Below are 12,190 nucleotides of genomic sequence, written 5' to 3'. Positions count from 1 at the left end.
TGTTTTGGTCAGTGCTTTAGTAGAGCGTTTATGTGAGCAGTAAATGCACTGATTAATGCTTGTATTGATCAATACTCCAGCAAGACCTACACCTGATATTTTGGGAATACAAGATAATTTTTTTTTAGAAGGAAAGTATGAATCACAAAATGGGAGACTTTCTTACCTTCAATACATTTACAGTTTATAAAAATGAATTTTAATTGGTTATTAGGAAATTAAGAGATGATATTTAAAAGTACTAATCAATTTTAATTTTGAGCAGTCTACATTATTACTATCTTGTAAGTATAATGGAGCACTATTAATTCAGTTTGAATTACCTATAGTGTATATTTCAATATCTTTTCAGTAGATGTCGCCAGAGCTTCAGAAGCCTGTATATTTTTCTCTTTCTTGCTCTGTTGTCATTTTCTGAAGACTTAAGTCTTTACCATGATTTAGTACAGTGTGTTGTCTTTGCCATGAGATTTTAGTGTCAGTGCTACAGAAAGAGTTTAGCTCATCTGATTTTGATGGCATGTTGTAATCTGGTAGTGATTTTAATAGATGCCATGTTATATATTTTATATATAGTTGTATATAGTCTTGACAGGTGACACTATAGGTCATGGAGGAAATGAGGGCCCTTCTCTCATGTGGTACGCCAACTGTGTATTTGACCTTATAAACTCTTGTGAATAGGATCATTAGTTAGCAATAACTGTGCACAAATGGAAGTTACTTTCTAATAACTGGTGTTTTTTTGAGGTGTATTGTCCACATACATGTTCCTAATTGTAGGTGTGTCTTATGCCTTGAGCCTTTGATAAGAAATTTCTTTTTGTTATTGCAGTACCCATAAAGGGTGCCTTGCATGGTCCTTGCTGGGGGATGAGTGATTAATAGTTTTCATTCCCCAGAGAGAGATAGAGCTCCAGCTGGCTACCTTACAGACTATGGATATCACCTATGGAGACACTATGGATGCTGACAAATGTGTAGCTCCATGCTGTAACTCCTGGCACTTTGCAGGAAGTGCCATAAGTTAGAGCTATCTCTGGGACTCAACAGATGTTGTTGGGTCCCTCGGACTGGGAAGTGAGCTGCAGTTTGGGGTTGCATTGTCTTTGCAGCTGCTCTCCCTATAGCCCAGCTCCAAACCCTGGTGTTGTTTTTGGCATGGGAGGTGGGGAAAGGAGCAGAGGGAGCTTGTTCTGGGGATTGCCCAGCCAGCGTTGGAGAAAGGGGTGGGTGTATTGGTGTCCCCTGTGGCTAGGAGCTCCCCCATGGGGAGCAGAGTTTAGTTGTATCAGCCGGGCACTTCTCCTGACCACACTGACAGATGTTAATGAAGGCACTCTGCTTTGGAACACTTTCGTCTGAACCCTTATATAATGAGGGTTCAGATTGCCGTGCAATTGGGCACTTTTAATGCATTCTACTGCTGTGGACTTCCATCAGTTCACAGCTGTAGAGCACTTTCAGCAGTCAATTGCATGACAAACTGTCATGTGTGTCACTGCCCTATGAAGGGAAGTGATAGACATGGCTTTAGCTCTGGAGATTAGGAGGAACTTTCTGACTATGCGAATGTTCAGGCCTTGAAATATGCTTCCTTGAGAAATTGTGGAATCTCCATCCTTGGAAACTGTCAAGAGTAGTTTGGACAGAAACTTGGTTGGGATGGTTTACTTAGGGACACTCCTGCCTTGAGCAGGGCTGGACTAGAGCAGCATTTCTCAACCTGTGGCTTGTGTCCCAATAGTGGGTCGTAAGAATACATGAAAGGGTAGCGAACAAACTTTAAGAATGGATTCTCCTTTAAAGGAGAAAAATGTGGGAAACCATGGCTTTCCCCTTGCAGGCCGGCAGAGTTCCAGCCTGCAAGGGGCTGGCTGGGGCCTCCCCATGCTCCGCACACACTGCGGGGGGCAGCAGGTCAGGAGTGAAGGGCTCTGGGTTGGGACTGGCCACTAATGTTTACAAAAGGGTCCTGGTACAAAAAAAAGGTTGAGAATCACTGGACTAAATGACCCTGTAAGGTCCCTCCTAGCCCTACTTTCTTATAAGCCTATGAACTGCTTCAGCTCTAACACATAATTCAGAATGACCAGAACACTGGAGTTACTGGAGGGCATGTCCATGGAACTATAATAGATAGAGAATCTGGTTCAGTTTTGCCAGGTAAGTACATTAAGTCCTTACTACTGTGGCCAAGAATACCTTAGACCTGAGCTGTACAATTTCACTCTACATGTGAAAACCATCCTGCATCCAGACCTTCAAGAAGAGGGACTCATAACACTTCCTGTTTGCTATGGAGGTTTGAAAACAAAGGTAGGGTTCTAGGGCTCTCTACTGGACAAGAGGTCCTGGTACTAGAACTGCCTCAGCCAGGCAAGGGCCAGGAAGATCATGTACACATCCTGAACAACCCAGCTGTGTAGGTGAGTAGGCATAAAGAAGGTTCTTTGACTATGAGATCAGGAATGACTTTGAAAGGGAGCTGGCACTGAGCCCTCTACTGGAACAGAAGATCTGTCAGTTTCTTGCAAGCAGATCTATCCCCGGGTAACTTCAATGGACAAATAAGGGTCTGAAGGGTCAGATTGTATATTTACCAATACTTTTGTATGGCGACCACCCTCCCAAGGCAATCTGCTGTAGCTTTCCCAGTCCTGAGAGGGGTACGGCTGAGAGATGAGTCTGCTGTGGGATGCACCAGTCCCACAGCTGGATTAGTTCCCTGTTGAGAAGGAAGGGACCTGCCTTATTCTGATTGTTTCTGTAAAAGATGGTGGTATTATTGTCCACCCTGATCAAAATGTGACTGTTTTATATATATTGCAGGAAGGCTTTCTAAACTACCCTAAGCTCCAAAATGGGATATAGCCCCTTGTCTCCCTGCACCAATATCCTTGCATGAGGAAATGTAATAAATGAGATTACCAACCTATTAGAAAAGTATTGTTCACTATAAAGCTATGGCAAGTGGGGAAGGGAGAAGGGAATATCTCAGCCAACTTTGTCTCTACCTTTCCACCAACTTAGGGAAGCTAAGGCTGGAAAATATCACTATGAAAGTTTAATGATGCCTTGCTAGAGCACATACCATCTTGAATCAGGATCTGGCCTATCAGGCCCATCCCTCTCAATAACCTATCTCTGTTGTCTGCTGCAACCTTATATAGAAGTTGAACTGTGGTGCTGAGGGTGTGGGGGAGGGAGAGGGTACATGTCACTGTGGTGACATTACCCTTTCCTGGAATTTCTTTTAACCAGAAATTGTAGATGCAAGTTTCTGCACGTATATCAGCAAATCTGTTAGCAAAGCAGCGGCTTGCAAACAACACTTCAGGCAGTTCCCATGAGTAGATTGTCTCTGAGCCATAACTGTCTAAAGGTGTGTACACAAGTTACATTATTTGTGCTATAAGGCTCCAGAAAGTGCTCTGTAGCTGTAACACAAAAATGTTCATGACTTCAGAGCAATCTTAAAGTGGCTGATCATGTAAAATTTAACCCTTGTCTGATGTAGTATGAGACAGGAGTGCTCTAGGGCAGAGCGCCTTAGGGAACCTGCGTACATGTTCCCTGCAAGGGTTCATTTCAGGTGATTCCACCCACGTCCCGTTTGGTCTTCCAGGGCTGGACTGGCGCTTGCAGTGAGCACTAGCCCAGCCCCCCCACGGGCTGTCACAGAGACGAGACAGAAAACCTCTGTCTCCTCCTTGTGCAGCCAGGGAGGGGGAAGGGAGCCCCCCTGCTACGTTCTCCCCCCAACTACCCTTGCTGGGCCTTGGGTGGAGCAGGGCCAGGCTCACATGGTGTGGGGTTCCCTCTCCCCGTGACAGCATCTTGACAGTGGCAGAGGTTGCCATGCGCAGAGCTGTGGTGGGGAGAGGGAAATGGAGCCCTTCCACCTTGGGGGCCTGGCCTGGCTCCCTCCAAGACCCCAGCATGGGTAGCCAGGCCAGGCCTGCAAGGTGGGAGGGGGCTCCGTTTCCCCTCCACCCACCCCAGCTCTGGGTGTAGCAGCCTTTGCTGCTGTTAAGATGCTCATGTAGGAGGAAGGGAGACCCCTACTATGCGGGCCCGGCCCTGTTCTCCCCAAGACCCATTAGGAAGCCCATGAGTTAGAATGATCCCCACAACCCAACACGTTTGCTTTTGGGTCTGGGGGTTTGGGGGCTTGAGCTCCAGTTTGGAGTGGCTACCTGTCTGCAGCCTCTCTCCCCTAGCCCTGCACCCCCCCGATGTCTGTCTTCAGGATGGGGGGCAGGGGAGGGATATCTATCTGGGAGTTACCTGGCCTGTGGTGGAGGATAGGACAGATGGTTGGAGGCCCCCCACCTTAGGGAGCGGGTGCCTCCAATTCACCCTCCCCACCCTCCAGCACAGGCTGGGCAAACCCCAGATGTAATTCTCTCCTTCCCTTTCCCCCGCTCCCATTCTGAATACAGCCCTGGGAAGCCCTGCTTTCAGCATGCACTGACAAATTTATGAAGGCGCTTTGCTTTGGAGAGCCTTCATCTAAATCCTCATGTAACCAGGGTTCAGATTCTTGCACAATCAGGCACTTTTTAAAGTGCTCTTCAGCTGTGTATTTCTGTCAGGGCATGGCAGTAGAGTGCTTCAGGGGTCTGACTATGCAACAAAACATCACTTCTGTCAGCGCTCTGTAGGTGGAACCAGACCCCTCACCTCCATTGCATATAATCACCCTATCTTTATATTTTTAACATAACCATCACTGTTAGGTCATAGCACATTCTGAAGGGATGGACTTGCTTACAAAAGAGCTGCTGAAGATGCATGAAGAGCTTCGAAAAATTAAAGTGAGATGCTGACAAGTTAATTTTATTTTGCAAGTGATAAAAAAAAGAATCACTCATCTGCAGTAGAGTTACTTTTAATAAATCATTAATTTTTTTACTAAATAATGCCTATTAGAAATCAAATTCATTATGCTTACATATGTACTTATTCCAGTCAAGAAAGAAATGTGTCTGCAAGGGTTTTCTGAACAATTTTATTTAGGTAATCTATTTTTCATTTTATATATATTTATATATGCTTCAAAGAGCTAAACATTTTTCTAAGGCACTTGGAATTGTGCAAGGCAACGTATCCTACAATATTGTACAACTAGTCAGAGCACAGTTTTGCTTGTTAAATAAGAATAGCAAACACAAGGAAAATATTGGTGCGATATGAAACCATAATACTCTTTTTTCAGATGATAGTAATGGAGTGTGTGTGTGTGTGTGTGTAATATTATATATATATATATTACAGTACAGATAAAGGACCAAAAGAACTTGTCTTATTAGTGTACAGTTCCAGTTATTTATATTCACAGATATCAATATACCTGTGCAATATGCAGTTTTAGATCAGCCGCTGGACATTTTAAATTCATTTTGCCTGATATTTTCATCAAAGTTGCCATTTTAACCAGAGCTGCTGTGGTACAAAAGGCTGCATCAGTGTCTTAAAAGCACTCTCTATACAAGTTTAAAAACTGAGCTCTTGATTCTTCACTGCTTTGCATCTTGTATGGTGATTTATTTCTGGGGGAAGTATGTGCAAAATGCTACAGTTCTGAGCAGGTGCAATTGAATGGGTAGTAATGACAGCTCACCATGCAAGGCAATAGAGAAATAAATCTTTAATACTGTTTGCTGTTTTCTTTTTTGTTTCAAATATGGAATTTTGGCAACATTTATGCAGAATACTTTGAACACTTTCTGTTTTTAATCCAGTTAATAAAATAATGAAGATAAAATAAAGTTTCAAAACTGCCTGTTGCTTGATAGTATATATAATTCAGTGATCTTGATTTATGTTCTGTGGTTGAATCATGATCCCAGTAAGTCAATGTAAAAATTCTGATGGGACCAAGATTTCACCGTAGGTCCAATCCTGCTCATAGTGAAATTGATGGTAAAACTCCCATTGACTTTGATAGCATCAAATAGGGCCCTCTAGAAACTCTACTACTAGCTTTAGCTGGATGTCAGGCATGAATAGTTTTATTTTTTCCCATCATTTTAACGACTGCCTAATTTTTCAAGCCCTTCTCATGGGAATCATCTCTTAGAAATCTCTCAGAGGACTTCCATGGAAAAAGTCACATGAGCAGGAATTTGTCCTAACTGTGAAGTGTTTCAAGTCTATCACAGCGAATACTAGCAAGAACATAAGAACTGCCATGTACTGGGTCAGACCATAGGTCCATCTCGCCCAGTGTCCTGTGTCTCAGTGGTAGAGAGTGGATGCTGAAAGGGAGACCGAACTGGGCATGACCAGGGATTTTTTTTCCACTGTCCCTTGCTCACAGCTTCCAGCATTTAAGGTCTTGGCAGTTTAATTCAGAGGCTGTATCCCTAATTCCCATGCTCAATAGCTACTGATGCCCCTTTTCTCCAAGAATTTGTTCAGTTCCTTTCTGAGTCTAGCTAAACTGACAGTTTCCACAACTTCTGGTGGCAATGAGTTATACACTTTAATTACATGCCTTGTGAAAAAGAATTCCCTTTTGTTAGTTTTACACAAAAACTAGTGAATATCTGGCATATTGATATCAACCAGCCAGTGTTGATACCCAGAGTATTTGTTCTGTAAGAAAAAAAAATTAAAATGCAGTGAAAAGCTATTGGCTCTTTCGTATATAGCAACATGGGCTGTGCTGGTTCAATATCTTGCCTGAATTTAACTTTGTATTTCATACAGGTTTCATTTTATCTTTTAGAATAATAAAAATTCAGAGTGCCTTATTTAAAAGACAGTAAATTAGCTTTTTATATAAAAAAAAGAGTGGGATACTAACTAATGTAGGTATATTTTAAGCATGATATTTTTGTTTTGCTCAAAGTCATACCAGCTAAAATAATGATCCAAACAGGTTTTTTAATTCCAAAATTTATACAGGTTACAAATCCATATACCATCGCACAAACTAGTCAAAAGACAAGAAGCTATGTCCTGTATGATTTTACTTTGTCATTAAAGTGTTTTACTGTGGTTATATTTCACATATTATTGAAAGACTTCAAATAAAAAATGAATGAGAGAATAAAAATATACATGGTATATCTTTAATTCCTTTGTGGCTACACAATGCAATATTTATTTTTGGATGAAAATAATAGAAAACAACTTCCTGGTAGCTATGAGTTCTATTTCCTTTAAAGTCTTGGAGCAGGTTGTAGACACTGGCAAAATAAAACAAGACCTTATTAATCATTAACATTAACAAATAGAAACCTCTCATAATATTACAGTGAAACGTGCTCTTTTTACTGAATCCCTCTGTGTCTCTTTTTATCTGTACTTTCATAAGTTTTTTTTAAAATATCACTTTTCAAACAGAATAAATGTAGGCTTTTCAAAAGGGGTTACCTTTCCTTTCTTTGTATTTAATCTTTAAAATATTTTATTAACAACACAATTCTACCTTTCATAACTGGTTCTCTAAATATTCTTGTCCTCCAACAGCTAGAATTGGGGTCCCAACATTATTACACTGTGCTTTATTTTATAAAAATGAACATTGTGGAGCTAAATACAGGAAACTCCTAAAGGGAGGAGGCAAATGTTTTTGTTTTTCATCTTGAGCATGCTTCCATTTTAACTTCTAGCAGCTGCATAGATCAAGCTCTTTGAGATACATATACAAAGGATGTTAAAGCATGAAACGATGCTCTTGTGATATAGCAGGACATCCAATGCTGGTAGATGCTGGATTTTAATTCAAAATACTGAATTAGAAAGTGTTAAAAGTAATGTTAAGAATATTTTGATTTTCTGGTATGGCAGTTTTAAGTCCCATCTCTATTACAGGTTCAATCACACAAGGGTTCAAACTGCTCAGACGTCATTGGTTCAAACTGCTTAAAAGCAGCGTCTACCAAAGTCAATGAGAGTATTTCCACTGAGCTCTGTGGTTATCAGATTTACATCAGTATTCCAGTCTGTAGTGCTGAATGGACCTTATCTGTATTTTATAATACAATAAGTTGTTGCTCAAACCAGATTTGTTGTGAGGTTAATTTGCAGTCCTGCTGCAACTAAGTTCTCTGACATGGTTGTAATATTAATAGCAGTGAGAGTTTTTCTCTTGAATGAAGACAAGATATTGATGAAGCTAAGATTAGAATCTTGCTCAGAATGGGAGACAACCTTTGACTTTTGAGGATGTTTTTTCTTCACACCTTTCTTTTTGATTGCCAATAAACATACTCCAGAATTGGTCTGAAAAGATTTTTACCAGAAAGCGACTGAGTTCAGTATTCCTTCTGTAATAATGGACACAAGTATCATCAAAGCAGAAAATGGAGCTCCATTACCTTCAGCCTTTGTATTTTTCCAAGAGTCAGTGATGTCAGCTACAACGGGGGACACGAGGAACCTTAAACTTAGCTCCTGATTCTGCAAACAAGCCATGATACGGCTGATTGCTCTGAGCAAGTCTTCCTGACTTCAGAGAGACCACCCTGATAACTTGGGCCCTGATCTGAAATGAGTTTTAGCTAAGCTACTTGGCTTAAAATGTGTATTTATATTATATATAGTCTATATGTATACCTATTAAGTATTTGGGGGTTGAAACAGATTTTTTTTTAAACCTGTCAGTTCATGTTCAAGGAAATGCAATTTTCATCTCAGATGCTAGACTCCTTTGGAACCACTTCAATCTCATCTGCAAACAAGAATTTAGGACCCAATCCTATGTTTGGCTTGAGGCCTCCAAGAGTGAGATCAGAATATGGTATAAAGCTGAGAATTTTGAAACAAGTACTCCAGTCTCATGTGCATATATGTCTGTTTGTTTGTACACACACATGCACAAACACACACAGAACACACCCTCATTAGAAGTTTTTATAACAAACCCTGCTTATAACCCCCCCTACTTTTAACAAGCATTTTTTTTCACTTTTCTGATGCAGCAAATGGACTAACCCAATTACAGTGAACAACTTGTTTAATGAATTATTCTCCTGGTCCCATGGAGGTCTGTTACAATGAGCGTATACTATATATTCATATCTGGTCACATTGCTGAACACAATACAGATGAGTAAGATGTAGTCAAATGCCCTACCACAGATTTCTATTAATACTCCAGCTGGACAGAAATTAAAACAAGCAAACAAATAATCACATTGATCATATTACCCATTTCTTCTAACCAGAGTCCACCAGGGTGGGATCTTTTCCCCTCCTTTCATATTCACTCTCATTTTCTGCTTTAAGAACTGCCATCTTAGCCCTCCCCAGCTAGTTTTTCCTTTTCCAGAACTCACCTTCTTATTTCCTATCTGAGCTGCAGGCAGCCTGCACTTAAAAGCTTAGGAATGCACCATATCCTTTTTTCACTGGTGATGAGAGCAGTTGAAAAAGCTACCGAGGCAACCAATAACAAATGATCATGAGGCATCACTGAAATTTGAAGCGGTACAGCTCTTTATGGCAAAAGTAACTTGGTTCATCCATCACTGTGACACATTAGAATCTCCTTAACTTTTCTATTGCTTGGGAAGATTCTTACAGCTTTTGGCCTTCACCCCATTTGCTATTTACAGTAGAGAAGAAAATACTTGTCTAGGGTTAGATGGTTGTGCTTGTATAATACAAACCATATGGTGTGTTGTTCTGATTCAGCAACACACTTAAGGGATCTAAGAGTCCCCATTTTGAGAGATTCTTACTAGGCACGTGCAACAACTACTTCTCCAGATATAATATATTGGCTACTTTCTTAAAAACTGTAAAAGTGATATCTTGCCCATATTAAGGACCAGTCAAACCAGTCATCTGTATCATTTAATTTTTTTTAAGTAAGCATTATATAACTCTGAGTCAAAACAGTAAACCTTGCACTTACACAGTACTTTCCTTTTAAGTTTAGCAACAAAGAACCAAACACAGTCTTGTTGTTCTGCCAAGTTTCAATCCAAGATACATTTTTAAGGTTGGTTTTAAATTCTCAAAATAAGGGATTATATAGAGGTACTGACTAAAAAACTTAAAACTTATGGTCTGTGCATATCTCTATCAGTTAGTGTGAGCAAATACATCTTCATTATTTACTTGATGTAAAAAATGATGCTTTTCCATTTACAAAATGATGGCATTGCAGACCCTAAATTGTTTCCTATTAATTGTTCTTAAAACATCTAACTGACTGCATTTAAGGTGGAATGATGTTATTTTTACTTTCTGCAAGCTTATAAGTGGTTGTTTCACTGGGTTACTGATATTTTAGGGGTTCATACCCATGATTCTGTAGGGTTTTTCATAAAATATAAGTGCTTCTGTAGGTCACATCAACCTACTTCCTTAAAATGTTTGCATCAACCTATTTAAAAAGAAATAGAACGCCAGCTGATGAAAAGCACCCTCCTGTTACTTGAATGCTCTTTACTAAAATAATCCATCACATTTACGTAAACCTGGCCTTGTAAATATCAGTAAAGAGTGCAATCTAATTTTAGCATCTAATTGCATTCCTGCCTTTAGGCTGATATCTAAAACAACAATCTTTAAGTTTATACACTAAAAACACTCCACAAGAATCTGTTACAGGTTCTGAGGTAAAAATCACTACACAGAACTTTTATTGCCTGAAAAAAATACTCATTTTTCATAATTAGAAACTAAACAGGGCACATGAAAAACAAAAATAAATTGTAATATGTACACACATTAAAAAGGATAAATAGTATATATACTGTAATACTGCATTACATGTATGCTTACATGAATTCCAGGCCCAGAAAAATCATTGTGTACATTAATCAAAGGATAAATAAGTGCTATATAAGAAAGACAGAGAATTTCTTAGTGTAAACAATGCCATAGGCTTGTAATTGGCCTTAGGGCAACATAACAAAAGCACATATTGCCTTTCATACTCCATACCATTTAATTTTAATAGTACTGTATTCACAAATACAATTCCAAGATAGTATAAAAAACTGCAGAGCTAAGAAGCATTCTTCACACACAACAAAAATAGGCTGTAGACATTTTAAGGATTTTCTGTAGCCTTTACAAGGCCCTTGTTGAAGACGCATTGATCCACAAGTTAATTCTTTCCAGAAGCAATCCAAGGGATCCATCTAACACAGCTCTTAAACTAAGAAGTGGTTGCCTAACCTTTGTAAGGAAATCTATGCCTGATTTCAGTTTTGGATTCAAATGATGTTACGATTGTCGATACGGTCTGCCACAGAGGCTCATACCACCTTTTTGACAGTAAGTGGAGCAACAGACAAAGGAGTATTTTTAAACCTGAATCCTTTCATTGCACTCATCACATCATATTTTGCCTTATAATCCTGCCCATTTAATTCTGATGCATAATCAGGGAGGATCCAAGGTATAATGGCATTAAAAATGAAAAGCATATTTAGCTATTCTATATGAGCATTCAATGTATTTTCTTCAAGCATGCTTGTCAGAATTTTAAAAAATACATCTGAATTATACCAAGAGTAATTTCTGGCAACTGGGTTCACTGGCACCACAAAAATGACTGTATTTCACTAAAGTACTTACGAAATTAGGACTTGATGGTTTACTGCCTTGGTGAGACAGGCTGAGATCTCTCAAAAAACATAAGTGCAGTTGCTCAAGCTCTTGGATTTACAAACTTTCTCCTTCCACTGACCAAATATATCATTAAAACTGTTCCATAAAGAATTTGCTACCTTTGATCTAACTTTTTCTCTGTTAACTGACACATGAAATCTCACTCACTCTCTTTCACACACTCCCTCTCATTCACTCTTCCTGTTCCACACAATTTCCCTCAGTCACCATGGTATAAAGTCTGATGAGTGCCTGGCAACAGGCTGCCAAACGATTGTCTTCAGCAATTCCTGTCTCATCAAGCTCAGACGAAAAATCATTTGACTATCCACACGAGCTTGTCACAGGAAGACAGTCTCTCTTACCATCAAAACGCTGGTTAGTTAAAAAGGAATACTTTTTCTGGGTTCTCCTCCCAGTCAAAACTCTGGTTCTGTGACGAAGATGAGAGCCACATCCTTCATTAACCTTAGGATAAGCTGCAACACACACTCACACTTGATCCAGTTCCAGTGCAATCTTAGGTCTTGAGGACGCAATGATTTCCCCAAAGGAAATTAGTATATAAACAAAGGATACTGTCAAATAATTATGGGCGATGAAATCT

The 12,190-nt window shown here is 39.7% G+C and overlaps 1 protein-coding gene across 5 annotated transcripts in view; it reads right to left on the bottom strand.

The window, feature by feature from the left end:
- Window positions 1-8,953: 8,953 nt before the first annotated feature.
- The window catches only part of PHACTR2 (phosphatase and actin regulator 2), a 243,410-nt gene continuing 240,173 nt past the window's right edge, over window positions 8,954-12,190 (bottom strand). For 4 of the 5 annotated variants that reach the window (XM_090040762.1, XM_090040788.1, XM_090040778.1 and 1 more), the window contains one exon: window positions 8,954-12,188. In XM_090040762.1, the coding sequence (XP_089896888.1) occupies window positions 12,173-12,188 (16 nt within the window). In that variant the 3' untranslated portion in view covers window positions 8,954-12,172. The remainder of the gene's footprint in view (window positions 12,189-12,190) is intronic. The other variant, XM_090040769.1, reaches the window with a different exon arrangement.

The sequence above is a fragment of the Crocodylus siamensis genome, chromosome 1, assembly GCF_052110815.1.
Source record: "Crocodylus siamensis isolate JL-2025a chromosome 1, ASM5211081v1, whole genome shotgun sequence".
NCBI classification, from domain to species: Eukaryota; Metazoa; Chordata; order Crocodylia; family Crocodylidae; genus Crocodylus; species Crocodylus siamensis.
Note: the sequence above shows the minus strand (reverse complement) of the source record. Positions and strands in the feature narration are given on the sequence as shown.